The sequence below is a fragment of the Sesamum indicum genome, linkage group LG11, assembly GCF_026168435.1.
Source record: "Sesamum indicum cultivar Baizhima isolate 11 linkage group LG11, ASM2616843v1, whole genome shotgun sequence".
NCBI classification, from domain to species: Eukaryota; Viridiplantae; Streptophyta; class Magnoliopsida; order Lamiales; family Pedaliaceae; genus Sesamum; species Sesamum indicum.
In genome coordinates, this window is record NC_142667.1 from 2,009,284 (window position 1) to 2,032,802 (window position 23,519).

The following is a 23,519-nucleotide window of genomic DNA, read 5'->3' on the forward strand; positions in this document are numbered from 1 at the left end:
AGAGTTGTATAGCATATTAAGATGCTAGGCAATCCCAAATGTGTACTACACAAGATCAAATTGACTACCATTGCACACACAAAGGGGAGGATTGGCAGTCAAACCTGGAAAGGAAACAAATTTTGGATGTTTGGTTTCTTTTCATGTTAGGTGTGGGGGCACGTGGGCGAGGAACATGTATCAGCCCCCATATTACAAAGAAGACTATTTTAGGAAGAAAGCCAGGTACAAATTTAACTACAGAAAAAAATGGACAGGGCATATAAGGAGTTGGGGATTAGGGCTCAAGAAAATTGTAGGCGAGGATGAATAAACTTACCTCCTGTTGATGTGCATCGGACTATGCTTGTTCAGTCACAAAATCAAACGGGTTATCGTGAATGTATGCTACCCTGCAGGAACTTAACAACAAAATAGTAGAAACTCCAAGTATATTGCCAAATGGACAATTTTTTCTCATACAAAATATTCTGTACACTGCCGGGCTCCTGGTAACTGGACATCCTAATGGAACCCCAAGTTAAGTTCTATGGTCTCCAGAGCACTTGGCGATAGGAAACTGTTCCAATTTTTCATACACTACACTCCTACACTTCCAAAACAATTACTCTAGGAAAATTTGAATTTTTTGATAAAATTATCATACATCTCCAAAAGAATGCAGGTCAGATCAACACGATCGCTGCAAAACTGGACCTACTGATGAGCTAAGCATGTCACTTAATGCGAGTTGAACCTCATTTGACCCGTGCTCACAACTTATCAAATGCGCAAGCAGAGGAAAAAAGCCAGACAGGTATTTCTGAAGCGAAGAATCTTCTAAGCAACATATAGTATGTAGAGCTGCAACAACCAGTGGTGCTCGTGTAGTCAATTCTCTCCTTCTTCCAGAACCTAAAGGTATCATCCTTAGGCGCTGTCTGTCAAGGGATGAACCAGGCATCTGCACTGAGCATGCAACTCCGATGTAGGATTGCAAGACCTCCTGGCAGAGGTTGACAAGGTAAGACTCCACTTCTGACTCTTCATAACTAGGAGGCCTATCAAGGACAAGATTCTGTAGAAATGTGAGGCAAATTTGGAAAGATTCATTCTCGAGCCTAAGTAGAGGAGGATCCTGCATTTGTGTCAAGGATCCAAGTTCTTGCAGCTTTTGACGTAATGAGACATCACTATTTATCTTGTGAGCATGAAATGCAACAGAATGAACCGCTTCAAAGAGGATAACAGTGTTTTTCGCACATAGTTGAGCTCTATGCATGTCATAGATCTCCATGATAGCCTGACATATTGCAAAGATAGCTATTGTTAGCTAACAACATATGCCATGATATTTAACTTATTTAAAGAAACAAAAACTTCACTATTACATTAGATTGGTAGCCCTCTTTAAGCAAGCAGCAGTTTACCATATTTGCCGAGGACACAAGAAAACATAAAACAATCAACACCTCTTTGATGTTTTCTTTTCTACCTCCTAACATGACTGGGTTCTCAAATAAAAGCTTGGTACTACCATTACTTTTCAGACAATGTAAGGGAAGAAATAGGCAGAAAACTTACAATGTACGATCACTAGTTTGAAAAAGTTACCAACAGGGAAAAGACAACAATAACAACTTTTAAAGTAATCTTACACACCTGTATTAGTAATAGCTGAATAGAAGCTTGAGACTTAACACCTGATATAGCTGCATATAGACGATGTCTCCTCAAGTTATCCGAATCATCATTGGAAGTAATTGTCTCAGAAGATTCATCACCACTGTTTCTTTCCAGATCTTCATCACGGGCCCAGGTTTCATCATCTTCATTATGCACAAAAGAAAAATCAGGATGGGTTGCCTTGGCAGCTTCTTTAAGAGACGAAACCACCTCAAGCCACTTGTCCTCACAAAACAGTTGCCCAACAGTGCTCATCAAACGAACAAAAGCAGTAATACCAATACCAGCTAGGTTTTGATGAGGACATTTAATAAAGCTAACCAATAACATTAGCACTTTCTTCAGAACGGGATTCACAGTGTCATAAAAGTTAACAAAAAGATCTACCACCAGTTGCAGAACCAATGTGCATATCTCATAAAGCCATGCATCTTGGTCAAGTTCCTCCATGTTGCTCATAGCCACGTGCCTTGGGGAGTTATCACTAGATGGATCAATAGCACGCCGAGCATCATCAAAGATTCTAAATAGGACGGATTCAAACACCTTTTCCCACAAGGGCAGCGAAAAGTGTTGGCCATAGTTGGTCAAAGTATCAAAGAGTACTTGTAAAGCACTCTGCCTGATCTCAGGCCTTGGGTCAAAGCTCAGTTCAGATAAACCTGATGGGAGGAAGGAGGACAAGGACAGGAAGAGTAAGCACATTTGAAACATTACTTTGTTTAACTTGCATTAAACTTTTGGATGAAGGAGAAAATATCAGGCAACTCAAAACCTTGAAACAGATCAAGTTTCAAGAAACATAAAAGCATCACTAAATTAACCTTAATGCATTTCACCATGCAATAATCCTACAGAAGATGTTCTGACCTAAAATTGTGCTTCCACAAGAGAACTCATACCTCAAATCATAGACCATAGACAGATCTGCTAAACTCAGTTTTTTTAATGACAAGGAACATTGCCTTAACCGTAATCTATGATACCTGCATTACCTTTTGCAGTGAAACATAAGTTTTCACCTTACTAGTGATTCATTCAGCAGGTACAAGCACTTTGAGTAGCAATATGAGGAAAAGATGATTGAGAGGAATATGCAAGAAATAAAAGGCATCTTCAATTCTGAGCACAAGTTTGACGTATTTCATGTACTTATTATATAGCAACAAGCGCAGACACCGCATGACTTGTATATTTCATAAATAAGATGCTCGCAATTCTAACATCTACAAGGTCAAAATGAGTATTGCTTTACACACACAAAGGGAGCAGTAGAAGGTTTTGAGTTTACCTGCCAACAGAGGAAACCACAAATAGAGATGATCCACCTTATCGTTGGGTTCCCAAATGTCAAACTTTTTATCTTTTCCTTTATAAGGTGAAGATGGAATAACCTCCCCCCTGCCTTTATAAGGTGAAGATGGAACCACCTCTCCAAAAGTTCCCTTGCCTTTATAAGGTGAAGATGGAACAACCTCTCCAGAAATTCCCTTGCCTTTGTAAGGTGAAGATGGAACAATCTCCCCAAAAGTCCCCCTGCCTTTATAAGGTGAAGCTGGAACCTTTCCAGAAGTTCCCTTGCCTAGGTCTCCTTCTGCAAGTTTTGCAGCACAAAAACGGAGAAACTGGATGGCATTAAGACTAATATCCTTATTGAATCTGCTATTGGAGAATGCAATAAGACAATTTACGCAGTCTGTGAACGTGGTGGTCTCAGTTTCCGTGATGTAGGGGAAATAGTCCCGCACAATCTTCTCAATTATTTCAAAGGCCAGGAGGACAATGTTCTTATGGTCATCATAAGCTGCTGTCGTGAAGACCTGCAAGTTTGGAGACATCAGAAGATACTATTGAATACTTCAAGCTATGGTTCACCAATGAAACATTCATACAAGCAATATTAATTCAATGAATGAATTAGCAGACTATTTGTGTAGAGTATTACCATGAACATGCTCTTCCATCCTGACTTGACATTATTGACACGAGATAACACCATCTGAGAAACACATCTGATAATCAATTCTCTAATTTCAACAGCACCACTCTTGCGCATCACAATTACAAAAGGCTTCATAACCTCATTCTGAAAGTTATAGTTAGCCAATTCTTCCCTCTCCAAGAATTTCATTGATAATTGGCGTAAAGAGTCAATTCCAAAAATTGCAATTGAAAGGTTTTCTGAACAGCCAATGGTCACAAAGAAATCAGAGAGAACTTCCCAAATTTTTGACCAGACAAGCCTAATACGACTCATGTTTTGGTGCCTGTTAAGAATGAAAACATATTAAATATAACTTACCCGATATCAAAGGAAAAAGTTAAAAGTGATCACAGAGTTTTGCAAAACAATCATGAAAAGAGTGAAACGCAAAAGGTAGCAATACATACGCTATCTCAATTATCTTTGCACTACTGAAAGTCCGTGGATTAGATGTTGATCGCAGTTCATCCATAGATACCTTACAAAGTGCCTTGAAAAAATCAACTATTGCCTCACTGTTTAGGTTTTGGCTCCTTATGAATATGTCGTCCATTTCACCAACTTGTTCCAAAATGTTTAAGTTAGAGAACAAGTTATTAATCTGTTCAGATGTAACTCCAGCAGCCATATTACCACCAATATCAGCACTATCATATGAACCTCTCCTCACAGCCGAAGCTGCATTCTGAATCTTACCAGGCCCCTTCCTTCTTAGAACAGGAAGAGAATTTGATTTGGCATGTTTAGATTTGTCGAGTTCATTCTGAGAAATTGTAGGGAAAGCTGCATCAAGTGGAGCACCGTCATGCAACATATGCAAATGTTCAAACCGTGAAATACATGTTAAGATGTGCTCCCATGCCTCCTGCAAGTAATTCCCATTCTCATCTGCTATTGTAACTATAACCTGTTGTGGACATAAAGCAACAAATCAGAATTGTTCAAATTTCTTGAAAAAAAAAAGTCAAGTAATTTCCCTAGCTTTCAATCATTTCATTTTAACCACAAGCAAGACTGTCACTTTTTCCATAAACATAAAAACATTTTAGTCTGCAGATAATCCAGATCCCCGTGTACTTTACACATGTTTTACTTAAACTCGGGTTAGCACCAGCATCAGACCATATTTTACCAACTTCTTCACCAAGCATTCAGTTCAGAGGAATATGTTCAACAGTTACTGAGTACATACAGACATAGTCAAAAGTGACAAATAACTAACTAGTAAGCATAGTGTTATCAATAGTAAGGTTGACATCAATACTCAATAGACATGAAAAGATAGAGGTGCTGGGTGACAATTGTCACATTATAAACATATGCACACAGCTCTAACCAAAGGGGAGTGATGTAGTACAGGAAGTAGGGGGTCAATTTGGTGATCATGTAGCATCTCTCACTTACGTGGGTGCATGCATGCACACCTAGCCTAGAAGAAAGGGGAAAACAACGGTATATTAGGAGGGGGCAAGGCGGAGTGGAAAATAACCATCGTAAGGTTATGAGCATAAAGACTTCGTAATTAATTAAACATACTAGAGCTGAGAGCAAACACTAGGAACTCATTCTACAAAGGTATTTCACCACATACAAGAAAGGCAGATTATATCGATACCACTATTGTGTTATCTGGATCCTTAAATGAACATGGAAGAAGGCATTTGTTCAATCAATAGTTGAGGAAATGACCGGAATTTATACTAATTGGCATTAGATGTGGCATAATTGGGGGTGGCGGTGGGGTGGGGGGTTTAACACATACATACAACTAGATTATATTAATTGCAGAAAAAGTGTAGCTGCAACTTCTATTTGTATCACAAAATTCATGAAGACCATTATTAGATTGTTATAGAATCCATAATTCGCAGATAATAGGTAACTACCAACCTTGATTGCATCAATGCTTTTTTGTCTTATATCTCCAGGTGAGTGGAGGGAAGTAAATTTTGCCAGTGATGTAACAAAAGCATCTCTGTGAGTTTTCATGGACATTGTTGCTGTAACATGGACTGCATTACGAAAACCTTCCAGGCATAGAGCTATTATTACTTCATCATCACTCTGGTCAAGAAGGAGACTGAAAGCAGCAAGCATGGGAGCCCAACATGCCTCAATCATGAATTTGAGGATCACAACATCTGTTGCAGGGTAATAAATTGACCTACAATTTCCCAATGCAAGTAGAACATCAAAACGGTATCTGAATTGGCGTTATCTTAGAATGATAGAAATCGCCGTTCATCCAATCAACAACAAGAAAAGCTATCATGAGTTTTTTTGTTCTGACAAAACCAGTATTACTCAATTCTTATAAGCATCATTTTCCTACTTCATCTTTTTTGAAGTAATCTTTTATTTGTCAAATGACTATGCATGAGAGGTTTCCAAGCTAAGCCTCCAAATAAAGATGGGTTAATTACACTTAGACCCCCTCTAAAACTACGAAATAACACTTTCTCCACGAAAGTTTCAAAATTACACTTACAACCCCTGTCACCCCTTCCGACAAAAAGTGCTGATGTCAAGAAAAAAAGTTACATACGTCCAAATTTACCACTCATTCAATATTCTCCTAATTTATATACTTGTAAAGGGGATAAAATATTATTCTCATATTATAGTCATTGGCTAAAAAGTAGCTGTTTACGAATGGCAAAAACTAGTCATTTTTTTGTACTTTTGTTACTTCCTATATATGGGGTGACGTGTACACCATTGTTGCATCTATTTCTTGAAGTACTTGAACAAGACATTTTCATGAAATAGATGCAACAATAATTTTTGCAACACCCATTATAACGGAATTAAAAAAAGCACCAAAAAGATTTTCCATTTATCAATGGCAACTTTGTTTCCAATTGCTATAATTCGGGAATAATATTTTATTACAATTACCCCGTTTTGACTTTATATATATTAAATTTACCACCTACAAGTATAAAAACATTACTAGGGAAATATTGAATGAGGGTAAAATTGGAATTTATATTTTTTTTGCTTGACGTCAGCATTTTCTGTTCAAAACCAACAGAAGGGGGTGAGTGGAGAATTTTGGAGGGGGTGTAAATGTAGATTTGAAACTTTTTTGGGAAAAAGTGTAATTTCGCATTTTCAAAGGCGTCTAAGTGTGAATAACCTAAAATGTTCAACTAGGACACATAAGGAAAGAAGAGAGACTGGAAATAAGGAGAAAAGCATGCTGTTGCCACCAACATGAGGTCTAGTCCCTAGCCTATCACCGAGAAAATTACATAGTAGACCTTACTCAGATTTGCGAGCCTTTTCTTTGAATTGTTCCTGCATATGTTTCATGAGGTCATCACCGGTCTCCATATTGTCACCACCTGGTTTGCGTATTACAATATTGAGTATACTATCTAAGCCTAAAACTCTGTTTGAGTTCACAGACTGCTTCTGCTGGATGGAGAAATTATCTTCTTTCATTTTAATCTCGTTTTTTGTAATTCGCTCAAACAATGATCTCATGTACTCCTCTGGTAGATCTTTCCCATCATCAATTCCCTGATTGTTCCTTATAAAATCCTCAGCTGACATCTGCACAATAAGTCAAAAATTATAAGAAATGAGAATAGAGCAGATCTCTGCCCCAGAAGTCCCTGAACAGTGTTAAAAGTGTACAATGATACCTTGTTCTTCACCATAGGGTTATGAGCATCAGTGTTCAGCATTATTACGGAGTAGGCAAGCACATAAGCTGTGTCAGCACTTATAAAGTCCTCTGGATTACATTTGCAGTAGCGTTCAGCAAACTTTTCCATAATACGATCAATCTTCTGTGCCTCACCTGGCAGTCTAAAGCCCTCTAGTAACTTTCTGATCGCGTCATCAAATTCCATGTCTTCAAAATCAAAGGAATCAACATATGCATGCATTACTTTCAACGGCAAATCTTCCATTTCACCCAAATAGTCACCAATCAGAGTTTTATTCAAACCAGATGTATTTTTAAGGAAAGCTGCTATCTCTTCAGGCGAGTCCCCCACCTTATTTGCATTTATCAGGAATTCAATACCTTTCTTGGGTTTACGATTAAAAAGAGAGATACCTTCCTGTAATATATAATATATTGTGTTCCATAAGTGAGACACTATATACTCAGAATTTACAACTATTTATCACAGTAATCAAGCAAATTTAACTTAATTGCACCTGAAGTTCAAGTTTATAAGCACGACGCTGCTCAATTTTTGAAATATCAGAAACTTCACTTGCTTCAGGGTGAGTATATGATGCTTCTGTTGGATCATCTCCATTGCCATTCACCAGATGGACACTTCCAGGATCAGAACTGTTGTCCATAACTTCAAATTTCTTCGAATGAGAATCTGGAATTCGCAATTGTTTTTTCATCCAGTCACCCATGCACTTCAAAATTGCAACCAAGCATCTTAGAGCTTCTAGCTTCATGGTACCATCTTGAGGAGGCTGAAGCGTAGTCGAAAGACCAGGTGGAACACCTTGAGCAGTTTTAAGTAGTCCATTCACCATCCTGAAATCAGAATAAGTGAAAAGTCAAAAACTTTAGATTCCTTAAGACTAACTGCGGGCTACCTAAATGCCAAAGGAAGTAGAGATACTAAACCCTTGCTGCAAACAAAGTAAAGAACTCAAAAAAACAAGTATGTAAAGACATTATCGCAACATAAAAAATGAAAAATTGTGAAACTGACGAGAAAATTATACCTCTCAAATATGTTTGAAGCATTAACATCACAATCATAGTTAAGGAATATGTCTATGAGGATCTGTGAATCATCACATAGCTTTTCCAGAAATCGAAGAACTGTCATCTTTTGCTGAAAATTTGGTTGTGAGACATTTTCTAATACTCTGAGAACAATCATAGGGAAAAACACTCCAATTTCTGCCTTCAGTCCAGCTCTAAATCGTGAGACCAAACTTATAAATATTGAGCAAGAAAGCTGGAAAATAATCATAAGGGTTGAGGCACTGTTCTTCAACAGCGACAGACACAAGTACTGCTTTATAGCATCTAAAAATCTGTTAAAGAACAAAACAGAGCGACAATGATTAATAGCAAAGAAAGAATAACTGGCAATTTAAATTACCAACAAGAAAAGGAAATGAATGAATGAAAGAAATGGGTGGTCAAATATCAATATGTCACACACAGAATGTCTTTTGACATTGAAGATAAAGTTATCAATCAAAATCTGCAAAAGAGACAAATAAAATTAAAGTACGGAAAAATGAAAGTTAGCAACGAGAAAGCAAGTCACCAACAGAATGGAATAAAAAATCATGCCTACTAAGCAAACAAGCATAAAGCGAAAGGAACAGCAAGGACGCAGCTTCTCCGCATGGGTGGAAAGATAGCAGGTGAGGTAATTTAGAAGTACTGGAGAACCGTGCAAGTTCTATCAGCAACTCCTCATAGGGAAAAACATGTGTCCAAGATAACCCCAAAGAGACACAGTATAACTCTTACTAGCAACTACTTATCGTGGTAAAAACATGATTGTAACAATCAACCCAAGAAATTATATCATATGCTTTTCTCATGCATTTTCCTTCAAGTTTTGGGACACAAATTAACTTATTTTTCCCATAAAACTTGTCCTATTTTCAGCTGCAGGTGCAACCTATATTTGGCATTAGGAGAGGAACATTGCCATCGACTAGGGAAAGTCAAATGGAAGGCCTAAGATGGGAGTATCATAAACAGGCTTTTTGTGCTAGAAATTGCAGTCCATTCACTTTTGAGCAAAAATATAACGAGATAGAGAATTTTAAATTTGCACTGGTTCACATTTTAAACTTGGAAATGGAAATTTTATTTCTTTCCTCAACATTGAATGTAAGTTATAGGTCAATCAACCTAAGTTCAAGAAAGTCATTAAAATTTGATTCAAGTAAGATATAAGCTTATACCTAAGTTCATAATAATATTGATTTTTCAGTTCTCCATGTTCCTCATGTGGAGTCATGGTTGACTAGGTGACCAAGCAAGAAAGAGGAATGGAGCTTATCTTACTCTTTGCATATAACCAGCACCAAAACAAGGCCCTCAGGATTTTGCAGTAACCCAGTACTAAAGTTAAGTGCACCCCTTATACAGACTGATTTTGTGCTAAGCTTTGACAATTCTCAAACACAAGGATACTTCCATGTACCCATTATTGCCAAACAATGACGCAAATCATGCAGGGCACATTCGAGGCCACTTTTCTAGTCAACTCAGTATCTCTAACCATAACCTACCATGGAGGTCACTGGGACAGTCAAGTGAGATCCGAGAGATCCAGTGTGATAAAACATTATAAGTAGAACATGTGAAAACCGCAACATCCCACAAACTATGCTTTGGCTACTCACATAGTCCGTATGACAAAAAATTCATAAGATCTAAGTTGATTCAAATAATCAACTAATTATAAAAGAACAAGGCAAAGCATGCGTCTTATTTTCTCAGATATGTTATAAGTTGCCTTAATGTTTGTAAGATGTCTATTGTAAGTTGTCACACAGTACTCTTTTCATTTATATCACATATGTGGTATAGCCTCACCCACTGTACCAAAAGCAACCATAGTAGAAAACATTACTACAGTGCAGTTGTGCCCCTAATAGTTTTGCAAGCTGTAAGTTCATAGTTTATACATTTATAAAAACCCCATGTTCAAACCATACAATGTTAAGTTTCAAATTTCATAGATTGGACAGGAAAAATAACAAGATAAGTACTTTAGTGAAATCAAGGTAAAAACAATGTGGTGAATATATTACCTTTCACTAGTCCTAAATATTGCCCCGGCATTCTCCAACAAGATCTTGAGCAACTCCAAGGCCAAAATTTTCCCCTTCATTACCTGAGGTTCCGCCATGGCATCTTTGGGTGGAGTCTTCATTGAGAGCTTACACAAAGCCCGAAAAACTAAAAATGCATCTCGTTTTAACATATTCCCAATCTGAACCTCCAAATCATCATCCCTTTCCCCCTCACAATCCGCCAACTCTCCTTTCCTTTCCTCCAATGCCGTCTTATACATACTGATTTCCCAGTACTTTGCATCCAACATATCCTTATCTGTCGAGTCCAACAAATCTGCAGGAGTAGTGCCCTCCACACTCGGTGCCTTAGTGTCAAATGCTCCATCATGCAACGCCACCCCTGATACCCGCCCACCCCTTGGTGTACTAGGACTAAAAACCCCATCAATGTCCTGCATTATCTTAGTAATGAAACCCTGAACAAATATAGCCGTTGAACCATCAACATCTGCCTTCTCCAGCGGTTCCATCAGCTCCGCCACGACAATGGGCTGCAACGGCACAGTTGATGAATCAGCCTCCATTCTTCTAAACACAATAACCAGCATCTGGACCAACGACGCTTTTGCAGTAGTCTGATTCACCACATTCTTACTAATTATATAAATATGATAACAAGTCTTCACAACCTGCAACAAACAGTCCCCGTGAATGCGCAATGCGCAAGAGGTAACAGCGGTCAGAAGCGTCTTGATCACCAACAATTCCACATTCTCATCCCCCAAATCATGGCATTTGCACGTAGAGTCAATTAATCTGGACAGCAGTTTCGAGGCCGGGCCTTCACTGGAGTCCGCCTCGCCGTGTAGGTACCCATGCGCAATCAATTTCTGCACCGCATCAAGAGCAGGTTCTGCAACTCTAACATGATTAGCGGAGAGCGCATTGATCAGCGGGCTAAGAAAAAACTCGGATTCATACAGCGACAGGTCCAGGAGAACACCAGGGAGAGACAACACCTCAGAATCGGACTGGTCGGAAGCCGGCGCCTCGATGGGGCATTGCTTGTGTAGCGTCAGGTTCTCGATAACGGACTTACATTCAGCGGAAAGTTTGGAATGCTTGCGCCAGGAGCCATTCTTAATGATCTTCTCAAGCGCGGGTACCAAAACTCGCTCTAAGCGGGAATCGGCTTCCGAAGAAGCCATTCCCGGAGTCTGAAACACGTAGTTGGAGGATGGATCGCGGAGTGGAAACAACAGGTAGGCGGGAGTGAAGGTGTTGTGCCTTCAGCGGCGGCGGTGGTGGTGGCGAATGCAGATAAAATGAGAGGAGCGAGCAGGGAGGAGGAGTGCAGCATCTGGATCGCGGGTGGAATTTGATGGTGCAAAAAGTATGTGCAAATAAGATGAATCGGAGAGAGACAGCGGTGCGAATGTAAGTGGATTTCATCCATTAATGAATCCTGATACTGTTTGTTATTGACGGTTTGGGAAGATACCACTCTACGGTAGCCAGGATTTCTCTATAACACTACTTGTGCTTTCTCCACCCATTTCCTTTCCTTTTTTTGGGGAAATTATTTATAAAATAAATGAAATCACAAAATTAGTGATAATTATAAATTTTAATAATGACAGTCAATTCCATATAAAAAAATTAATTTATTTTTGGAAATTACACAAAGTTCTATTGAATTTTAATACAATTAGAAATACCCTCTCATTATTTATGTGTGACATAATTATATTAGAGAAGAGAAGTTCATTCACTTTCAGACTTTCATTTTTCAGACCGGCGACGCGAGCGGTGGAGTGCGGGTGAACGACTGACTGAGCTACAGAGAATAGATGAAGCCATGAAGGCGGAATGGTGAAGCGAGGTGCGACTGAGGTAGCTGTGAGCGAGACAGAATAGACAGAGGCAGCACCAAGCGGATCGAGGTTGATCCTTTTTATATTTAAATTTGTAATACCCACCCACAAATTTTTGTATTCAAGTATTGAAGTGTTATTGTTAAATGTTTGTGACTTCGTATTTGGGCTTAATCACCTTTTTCGTCTCACAAAGAAGGGCCTTTTTTTTTTAGTCCCGCTCTTTACGTGATTTTCGCTCTGGTCCCATTTTTAAATAAATGTTTCCAACTTAATTTCAGACCCCATTCACCGTCAAGTTTAAATGGAAAAATAAACAATCCCATTAAGTGGTTGTTACTATTAGAGGGAAAAGTTACAATCGTGCACCCCACATGAGTCGTAAGTAAAATCCAACCTCAGATCAAGTGATTGCTCATTTTTTCCCCTATGAACCCTAAAAATTTTGTAAGTCAATTTCTCCAAAACGCTCAAGTATGCTTGTTTGATTTGAAAAAAAAAACACTAAATCAATTCAAGATAATGAATATTCAAAGATATGCAATGATGTCCTTGGGGGCCAGCCATCTCATCGAGTTGGGAAACCCTAACTATGCTATTTGTTGATTTTCTATGTATAAAGGTTTTATCTTGTAGGGCTTTATTTTTTTTCTGCTTGTAAAGATAATAGCTGGATTTATTCTATAGTTTAATTGCTAGATTTGGTATATAAGTGGGCTTGATTTTTGTAGTATTTGTTCTTGTGTGAAAGTCTCCCCAAATTTTTACTTACCCATGAAATACGTAGCTTTGCAACCTCTCCATAAAAGCAATTTATTGTGCTCATTTCACATATTTTTTTTTCGACCAAGCAAGCAAATAAATAATAGAATGACAAAAGAAAAATGAAAGTTTTTTTTCATGTGGCAACACAATGGAAACACATACTCTTATAGAGGCTTGTCATTATTTGGCGCCAATATTTGCCTCCAAAAGGTCATAAAAGTCTATTTCACATGCAACAACCGAAGTAAACGGAAGTCCTTTCTTTTGTCTAAAATTGATGGTAAATGAGATTTGGGACTAAGTTGAAAACTTTTCTTTAAAAAATAGGACCAAAACTAAAATCACGTAAAATTATGGAACTAAAAACGAAAAATGCCTTCTTTATGGGACCAAAAAGATAATTTGGCCTAATGTGTTGAATTACTATTTACTTCAACAATTCTGCTGCTTCGATTTTGAGAGTTGAGATTCTTGGGAATTGAGATGATAATTTTGATTTCTGTAATCTCTGTTTTGATTTTCTGCAATTTCTTGCTTTGATTTAGAGAGTTGAGATGAGAATTTATACATTTCATGAGCTGATAATTAAGAATATTGGTCATCTAATACTTTGTATCTTTGTGTATTGCGTTGCATTCCTACATTGTAATTTTTATTTACATGTTTGTTTGTAGTGTATGTAAATGAAAAAGGAAACATTGGATTTGCCTAAGCAGAGCTAACCAGAAGAAATGAGATTGGAGGATGAAGGGATTTCAGACACACTTTCACAAGAATTATAACGGTCAAAGAGGAAAGAAACGTGTAGAAGAGCGAAGGCTTGTGACCACTTCATTGCCTATACTGATGGCTAGGAAAAGCCAAGAGCTAGATGTAAGTTGTAAATGGACTTATGTTGTTGATCCATCTAAAAATAACACTTCTAGAATGAATAATCATATGAAAGAATGCAAAATGCATCCTAATAACGCTTTTGTTACCGATAATCAAACAATTATAGTTTTTGGCAGAGTGTAATCGAGGATTTCAGAGAAAGTTCTTCTCATTGGACGTGCAATCTTATATTCCACACAATTCATTGTGAAGGCTTTCTTGTTCCTTCGGTAGGGAGGGTCCTCAAGGAGGAACTATGCCTTCCTACCGTGTTCCAAATGGAATGCCCATGTGTCATCCATACAAACTGGATACCCATAATACCGGCGGCTCTACATCCAAACGCCATCTCATAAGCGGGTAGGTCGTTCACAGTCCACATCAACGCCGGCCGCATAATGAATGCCTCGTTTGTGGCATTATCGTACATTTGAACACCCACATGCCACAATTGCAATAGCTCTTTGATCAGGCTCCAAGTACACATCGATCAGACAGTTCAGACTGAAAGGGTCAGGGATCACCATCATAAAAAACATGTACTCAGAACCTATGCACATACCCCAAGGAGATTGTGCGATGTAAGTATAACGGGTCAATATGAATAAGTACGACCGTACTGCCTGTGAGGCGCAAACCTATCTGTACAAAGGCCCAACCGAACATTACAAGGCTCTTATGCAAAATCGGGATACATCTTATCAAAATGTTTACAAGCCTCAAAATCAGAAGGATGACATGGTGAGCCCTCCTTCTTTTGATATGTGGCATGCCACCTCATGTGCTCCGCAGTTGCTCTCGAAGCATACAACCTCTGCAGATGGAGAGTAAGCGGCAGGTACCTAAGAACGACATACGAGGACTTCTTGCGGCAGCGCTCTCGCTCCTGCGTCGACTTGTACCTAGTGTCTCCACAAAACTTGCAGTATTCCAAATCGACATCGTCCTTCTAGTACAACATGTAACTATTTTTCCACGCGTCAATCTTTTCAACGGGTAAACTCAAATCCTTTATCAACTTCTTCGTACTGTAGTAATCTCTTGGTAGGGTGTGATTGGGGGGCAATATATTATTATCCTATTGGGATATTTGATTATATGATCGTTTAGAAATATGGTCGTCCGCCTTTATAGCCACTAAACCAGCAACCAACACCAACTAAGACTGGGGACAACCATTTCAATGGTTAGTAGCGTGCACTACATTGTAAAAATGGTCTGACAACCCCGACACATAATCATTGGAGCCACCACTGTAATAATATGAACTACGACCGGTATCAGTAGAGTAGGATTTCGTACCAACATCAAACACACCATCGTGGTAAGAGAAAAAATAACCCGGCCCGACTGCATCAAAAATCATCCTCTGTCCAATCCATCTGTTGTTCATTACCCCAGAGGAATTACCTTCCTCCTGAACAGCTAGGATTTGCTCCTCCTGCACTGGAGGGGCAACCACAGCATGAAAGTACTCCTGTACCTTCTCCTCGTCATGCCAAATTCAATTATAAAATGTCAGCATAAACCCTAGCAAATATAAGTGATAACTGACATTGTCAAGTATTTTGAACATTTCTTTTTTGCACTTCTGGCACGAGCACTTAATTTTGTCTCCATCCATATTTTCACGCTGACACTTGGCCATTTTATGAAAGTCTTAACCCCATTCTCAAACTCCGGTATAAGACTTGCCCTCCCCTGAAGGTTCTTATCATACATGCATCTCCTCAATTGTCATAACTTTATGATATATCACTATATATTCACACATATATATATATATATTTCGACCTATAAATTTATAAATGTTACATTATACTAAGAATACATAACATATAAGATAAAAAATATATATATCAAAAAACTAAAATAATTAAACTATAATTTAATTAACAAAAATAGTTAAAGTCATTATCTGGTCAACCAACTCAAGAGATCAACAATTGTTGGTCCAAAAAATTAATTAAGCAATTCTACCTGATCAAGTATATATGCACGAAAATTAGAGAGATATTGAGAATGTGTGTGGTTAATAATCTAGAACAAATGAAATGAAATAGAAACAACTTGCAACACACACATATATAAGCTATTTTCTATCGGCTTTTATAATGGCCTTTGGTGCGAAAAATATTAGCCGTTGAAATATAACCGTTAAAAAATATAGCCGTTATAATGTCTGTGTTTGGAATGGTCTTTATAATACACGCTGAGAATAAAACCATCCACATTCGCACGACCTTTGTAAATACAGTTTCTACATAGAATTTCTCACGATTTTCTATACGGTCTTTGTAAAGGCCACCCATTTTTTTCCACGGATCATTACAAATTTATTCGGCCGTCCCAAAAATCATATGAAACTAGTAATTGCCAAAAATCATTATCAATTTCGTAACGGTCTTCAATGTTTACAAATTTGTAACGGCTTCTCATACATCCTTTGGAACGGCTAGCATTATAAGAAATGTTGGCCATGCCTAATTTCAATTTCTAAAGCGTTACGAATTGTAACGGCAAATTACTTGTAACGATTTTTAGATATATTTAGTTAGTAATGGCTTTTTCAACAGTTTTGGCCATTACAAATAACTGTAATTATTATTAGCTCCGATATGACGTCAACACAACTTGTCCATTACAAATTTATAACAAAAGCCGTGTGTATTGGAACGACAAGTACCATTACGAATCCGTATTCTTTTGTATTTGCATACTAAACTTTTAGTTAACTAAATTATCGATTCGATTTGGATAATCGAACATAACGCTCCTAGTTAAATTCAAATTTTCCACAGCATTTTGATTTGAATGCCTGCAGAAGCCTTACTCTACTGCAATTTCTAAGAAGGCCCATAGGGCCTGAAAATTGGATTTTGTTCTTTTGTTTCCAGTTGGGCCTATTGTTTGTTCTTAGTAGTCTATCATTTACCAATTATAAAAACTTATTATTTATTTATTGAATTTTAAGGTGGTAATTCAAGTGAAATGAATTTAACTTTTCATGAAATAAATTATCGGGATCAAATAAATCAATTTTTTTTATAAGAAATTAATTCATAGCTTAATTATAAAATGTATTTGTGACTGATTTTTCATTTTGATTTACGACTACGGATTCAAATGAATAGTAGTTTAAACTAGACATTCCACGACGAGCAATAGAATCACGTCCTATAATTATAAATAAATAATTATTCTCTTCACTATAAATTATTAAGATTTAATATAGTAAATTAATACTATCTATTATGATCAAATAAAATTAATAAAAAAACTTAAATTTTGATCATATTTAATTATTATTCACTATGATTTGACCGATTGCCAATATTTTTGCGATAATTTTTTGTTGTAGCAAATATTGTGGCCTCTTTTGCAAAAACAACGGCTAATAACCGTTGCACAATTGTAGTTATAATTAGTATCCACCATTATTTTTTACTTTTAACCATGGTGATTAACTATAAAAGAAACCCATTTTTTTTCTAGTGTATGGTAAATGACCCTTCCTATTTTAAAAAGAAACACAAACAAAGATTTTTCTTATTGAATTTTGTTGAAGACAATGGTAAGACATCGAATGACTTATAAGCCCCATAAACCTGAATTCATACCAAACTGTCTTTTCAAAAACGAATTGTAAAGCTCTCTGTCATCCGTGTCGTATATATCATGGGTGCTGTATGTGGGAAAGAGGTTATATGTCTATCTCAAACCCTTCATTTAAAGTCTATATAGTGAATTATAAGTTTTAGTGTCTCTTCTTCCTAACGAGGCTTTGATACTCAAATCGGACAAAACCTCATATGATGGATTATCAATCGCATCGAATGGTCTGCAGTAGATATTAAATCCAAAACTATTGTGCAGTAACAAATTATTAAAAAGAAAAAAAGTTAAAAAAATGAATGTTAATTAATTTTCTTGAGTATTAAGGCAAAGTTAACAAGTTAATCAGTTTCTCATCAGGTCAATGTTTTTTTTCTTTTTACTTTTAATTTTAAAAATTTATCTGGAATGGGGTGGCAAAGTCGAAGCTTGATTTCTGCATGGAACAACTGGAGGTGCATGTCTGTTGAGGAGCTCACGAGCAAGTTCTTGAAGATCGCCGCCGCTGGAGGCGGCGGATGAAGGTATGTCCGGCGGCGCTCTGGCGGCTGTGGTGGTTGAAAAGCTACGTGGGTCGATGTCCTGGCGCTGGTTCAGGATCCATGAAGGGTGCAGGATTGGATCAATCAGGGACGACAGATCATATGTTGCTGGAAATGCTGATGAAGAAGTTGCCGAGTCTGATATGGATAAGGCCGGTGGGAGGAGCGGAGGCGGCGGCGCTGGTGGCGGAGTTGGAAGTTCAAGGGTGGCGAGATGGGCTTGTAAGTAGGAGAGCTCCGCCTGCAGATTCACCACCTGTAATTGCATGAAATAGTTAGAGCACAATATATATATATATATATATATATAATATTTTTTCTCTTTTTCAGTCATATTAACTTTTTAAATTATAATTATTTTATATCTTTAGTTAAGGTAAATTCATATATATTCCACGTGGGAAAAAATTACGTTATTTATTTTAGAAATAATTTATATTTACACTCATACTTTTTACAAAATTATAGATTTAGTCATAAAAAATATTAATATTATTATACAAATTACCCCTATTTTTAGAACATTACACATACATTGCTTAAAAATATCGACATTACACAAAAATATCAGTCGAATCTTTTAATATAAAATAGTATTACATTACGTATTTTACTAAATATATATACACATCATATATCTAAAATCCACAGCACTTTAAAAATAATATATATGATATATATATATATATATTAAATAAAATGTACCATTGCTCTTTGAATATATTTAATTACAATAATTTCACAGTGAAGGTACCTAAAGGAGCTGGAATATAATATATATATATATTAATTAGGGATAATTATATTATTTTTTTTCTAAAATTTAATATAATTACACGTAAATCTCTTTTAATTTGAAAAACTATATCTCATACTCCTGACATTTATTTTCGTCTACCTAATAGATCTATCCATTTGTTAGTTTCAATTAAATAAAAATTTATATTCATCTCAATTAATTTATTGCAAATTAATTAATTTTTTCTAATTATATTATTTTTATAATTAAGGATAAAGATATACTTATTGCTCTTGGAATATATATATATATAGGAAAAAGTATTATTTTAGTCCGCTAAGTATGCCTAATTTTAATTTTAGTCCGATAATTATGTCCATTTTTGTTTAGGTTCAGTAACTTACGAAATTGCTTACTTTTAGTCATCTGGCAGATTTTCGGACAATTTTACCCCTATGCAACTTTTGAAATACAGTTTTAGTCCATATGCACTCATAAGGGTAAAATTGTCCGAAAATCTACCAGATGACTAAAAGTAGCAATTTCGTAAGTTACTGGACCTAAACAAAAATGGACATAGTTATTGGACTAAAATTAAATTTAGGCATACTTAGCTAACTAAAATAATACTTTTTCATATATATATATATATAATAAGAATGCTTCTATTAATTATAATAATTAATTTGAGAGTCAAGGTACTTATAGGACTTGGAATATATATATATATATATATATATTTATATTAATAGTACCCCAAAACCTGCAGCTTGGGGTCTTTGTTACACAAAAATGCCCGACCACTTCCTTAATAACAGCAAAATCATAGAATTTATGCAAGAGAAAAGCGAAGCATATGAGAAACTTATAGCTTCATCAATCAGAATCAGAATCAGCAGCAGGTTTCTTGATTTCAGCAAAGCATACAACTGTTCCCTTGATGCACCACACCCTATACCCCATCCCCATATTATATATATATATATATATAAAGGAAAATATTAATTAATAAAAAGAATTGATTACACTTGAACCCAAAACACAAATCTATACTTTCCCCAAAAAAATTTAAACAAATTAGATTTACACCCCGTTTTGAAAATTATTTACACTTGACCTCCTTCCATTAAGATTTGGACGGAAATGCCGATATCAACAAAAAAATTACATAAATTTTTAATTTTCTCCCTCATTTTAGATATATTCAATGAGGTTAACATTATTATATTTTTTCCTTATAATACGTACAAAATTATTATATATCTGAAATTATTAAATGCCTAGTAAAATTAAAAATATATGTAATTTTTTTGCTAACATCATTATTTTTTGTTCAAACCGTAACGAAAGGGGTCAGATATAAACGATAAATTTATAATTAACTGTAATTCTGAAACTTTTGATAGAAAAAAATATAATTTTATATTTTCATAGAGAATTTTAAGTATAATTAAGTGTTAATAAAAATTTAAAATTGTGGTAAATATATACATATATGTAGAATGAAGATACATGCATATGCCAACTCAAATCTTAATGCATACTCAATCACTACTTAAGTAATAAGACCAATCAAGAAAGAGGTTCGTCTAGGGTTCATTTTTTACCAAATTTGGAGCCCCCAAAATTGTCAATCAAAGGCTCCGATTTTGTTTTTGACTATTGGGATTTGAGTAATATTATTAATTATATCAATCCCGTTATAGTGATATATATATATATGTAGATTGAATTTTTTAGAGAAATTTTATTTTTTGTCTTATAATTTGAGCTTTATAAATTTTGTTACTGAATTCTCGAAAATAATCCAATAACCTTAAAAAATTCTAGTTTTAGTCATCTTATCAAATTCCATTAGAAAATTGACAGAAAAATCGCGTGTAGTAAAGTACATGGACATTTTTCTTCCTTTTGAAAAGATAATAATCATGTAATTTATATAATTTTCTCCGTCAATTTCCTAACATAAATTGACATAAGACTGAAAAATGAGATTTTTGTACAATTTATGACTATTTTCACGAGTCTTGTATGTAAAGTGGAAGATTATATATAGTAGACTTAAGTTATGGGATAAAAAATGCATAATTTTTTTTATTTTTTAATTTTAAATTCATATTGTATTTTGTATTCTACATGACATATACTTGTTATTTTTTTTTTAAAAAAAATATATTGATTAGCATAAATTTTGTACACGTGATATTCATATATTAAGTGCGAGATGTAATAAGAATTTGCAATAAAAGAAAATTCAATCCTATTACACACATGAAACTACCTAGAAGTGATTTGGAGTCTGATCAAAATTTGCAAATCAAGGGCTCGAATTTGTTTTATAATTAGGGTAAATTATAGTGGTCATTTTTTAGATTTATTATAATTATAAATACTTTTTTACTATTTAAAAAATTATATATAAATATATTTTTTAGAATTAATGATCATCTAACAAAAACCCTTTATAATGGACTGTCAGGAAGGATACTTGTTAGACGGACATTGAATCCAGAAAGATATTTGCAATTTTTTAAACAATATAAAAGTATGTATAACTATGGCAAATTTCTAGGAAGCCCACGAAAATTTTTTCTTGTAATTGTTGAGATTAAGGTTTGAATAATTCAGTCAAATTAACTCAAATTTCAATCATATGATCACCTTGATTAATTACCACTCCGATCAACCACCGTTGAGAATTCTTATGGTTGGAACAGAAAGTTACGAATCTTTCAAGTACTAACAAAAACCTCAATTCCCTCGAACACAAAAACCACATAAACAAATGATCAAAACATAGTATAATATATATATAGATCTTTGTGATAGGAATGGTAATCACCTGTTGTTGTAGGGCAAAGATATGGGCAACACAGCCGTAGACGGGGTCCCTGAGGCGGGCCTGAGCCTCATAACAAATTGTGACCACCGCGTCGAGCCGCTTCTCCACCGGAACATGTAGGAGGAGCTTCGACACGTTACTTGCCCCAAACACCTTGTGCACCGCCGCGAAGTGGGCGGCGCCCTGCTCTGAGTCGAAGTACGGCGCGAATATGCACCCCGCCACACACTTCCTCCTCAAGAACTTGCATGCCCCGCATGGCCCGCCACCACCTCCACCGCTGCTTCCTCCACCTCCGGCGGCCCCAGAGCTGCTGCTCGGAACACTTGAACTACTCATCTCTCTCAAAACCCGCAAATTCCAGCTACCTTAGCTACTTACTAATGGCATCTTACTATATATATATATGTAAGTATACATAATTTTCTTGAAATTCTAGATTTTTTTTTCTTTTTTCTTTTCTGGTTTCTTGGAGATGAAATGATCAGCAAAGAATATGTTGAAAAGGGAAATTTTTATTTTCTTTTTATAATTTTGAGGGGTGGGGGTCGGGTTGGGGGGGGGGGGGTTAGGGTTTGGTGGAATTTGATGTATATGGGAGAAGAGGGGGTTTTTAAAAGAGTGAAAAAGGACTTTGAAGCCACGCGATGAAGCAAACACCATAAGCTGCTTGCGTGAAGCAAACATGCGATAAGCCACCTGCCTTTTTGTTTATCTCGTGAGTTTCGGCTTCACAAAACTCATGTTTTAGCTTCTCTCTCTCTCTCTCACTCTTTTTCAACCCTATGACATCATATATCATATAATATATATACATATGTATAAATGTAATTTTAATTCACTAACGCGGGGTATGGCTGTTTCAGTCATTCAAGATTTATAATGAAAGATTGTAATTTATGAGAAATGGTAATTTTAGTCAAGAAAATTTTAATTTGGGTGAAAAGATTAAATATCGTCAGTTTTTAAGTGTTAACTGCAGGGGTAAATTATATTTTTGGTCCCATAAGTGGACCTGTTTTCAATTTTAATTCTATACTCGGGTCAATTCACACATTTAGTCCCATATGTGGATTTTTTTTTCAATTTCAGGACCAAAGGGGGGATTTCATTAAAAACTTAACGTCAGCCTCAATTTTTTAACGGAATCCCCCATTGTCAAATCCACTTATGGGACCAACAATGTGATTTACCTCATTGTCAAATGCACTATCCGTCGAGTATATGGATATTTCTGGATAACTGCAAACATATTAGTATATAATTAAATATTGAAAATTATGATTTATTTATTATAGATTTTTTTAAAAAAAGGAATTAGAAATATCAACAAACAAAAAGTGCGTAAAATAGGGGTAAGTTACAAATTACCTTCAATGTTATCCAAAATATTCATATAAGTTCTTGTAAAAAATAAAATATCATTTTACCTTATGTATTTTTTTAAAAAGAGCACACTGGCCCTGGTACATTGAATTTGAGTCTGAAGGTACAATGATAAAAATGCCCCTTTTAAAAATCAACATATATATTTAATTTGATTTAAACGTATGACTCAGATCAATTCATGTTTATAAAAAATAAAAATATATTATTTTAATATATAAAAAATTATATATTGTTTTAATATATATATATTTGTATCCATAGATATATTTCTAAATTTAGTTTCTCTATCCTCCCATATCTCCATCGTTCGATCACCTCTCGGTGTCAACATACCACCATTGGAAAGTCCATCTAACAACGAGTATTTTAATACCCCACCCACCTCCACTCTCCTAGTCATCGGCGAGTCATCTCTACGTTTTCTTTTGTTCAAAAAATCCTAACCAACATCTCGATCTTTTGTTGCCTTTTTCTC

At 35.8% G+C, this 23,519-nt stretch overlaps 2 protein-coding genes across 3 annotated transcripts; both read right to left on the minus strand.

Moving 5' to 3' along the window:
• Positions 1 to 414: 414 nt before the first annotated feature.
• Positions 415 to 11,935, minus strand: LOC105173217 (brefeldin A-inhibited guanine nucleotide-exchange protein 2). Of its 2 annotated transcripts, XM_011094894.3 has the most exons (11): positions 10,421 to 11,935; positions 8,357 to 8,674; positions 7,823 to 8,162; positions 7,300 to 7,722; positions 6,918 to 7,207; positions 5,540 to 5,813; positions 4,057 to 4,556; positions 3,611 to 3,932; positions 2,957 to 3,485; positions 1,642 to 2,327; positions 415 to 1,282 (listed from the first exon to the last, which is right to left on the minus strand). In XM_011094894.3, exons 1-11 carry the CDS (start codon positions 11,611 to 11,613, stop codon positions 671 to 673), a joined length of 5,487 nt encoding a protein of 1,828 aa, XP_011093196.2. In that variant the 5' UTR covers positions 11,614 to 11,935; the 3' UTR covers positions 415 to 670. The 2 variants fall into 2 exon arrangements, with proteins under 2 accessions (XP_011093196.2, XP_020553453.2); XM_020697794.2 differs by lacking the exon at positions 8,357 to 8,674.
• Positions 11,936 to 17,435: 5,500 nt separating this feature from the next.
• LOC105173218 (LOB domain-containing protein 30) lies at positions 17,436 to 22,227 on the minus strand. The gene is made up of 2 exons (XM_011094895.3): positions 21,656 to 22,227; positions 17,436 to 18,330 (listed from the first exon to the last, which is right to left on the minus strand). The coding sequence occupies exons 1-2, from the start codon at positions 21,992 to 21,994 to the stop codon at positions 17,932 to 17,934; spliced, it is 738 nt and encodes a 245-aa protein (XP_011093197.1). The 5' UTR covers positions 21,995 to 22,227; the 3' UTR covers positions 17,436 to 17,931.
• Positions 22,228 to 23,519: the final 1,292 nt, after the last annotated feature.

Coding starts and splice junctions, on each gene's coding strand:
- LOC105173217 (XM_011094894.3), bottom strand. CDS start 11,613: ATGGCTTCTTCGGAAGCCGATTCCCGCTTAGAGCGAGTTTTGGTACCC. Junction 7,208..7,299: donor ACCCTATGGTGAAGAACAAG/GTATCATTGTAC, acceptor CTTATTGTGCAG/ATGTCAGCTGAGGATTTTAT. Junction 3,933..4,056: donor GCAAAGATAATTGAGATAGC/GTATGTATTGCT, acceptor CATTCTTAACAG/GCACCAAAACATGAGTCGTA.
- LOC105173218 (XM_011094895.3), bottom strand. CDS start 21,994: ATGAGTAGTTCAAGTGTTCCGAGCAGCAGCTCTGGGGCCGCCGGAGGT. Junction 18,331..21,655: donor TCTTTGCCCTACAACAACAG/GTGATTACCATT, acceptor ATGCAATTACAG/GTGGTGAATCTGCAGGCGGA.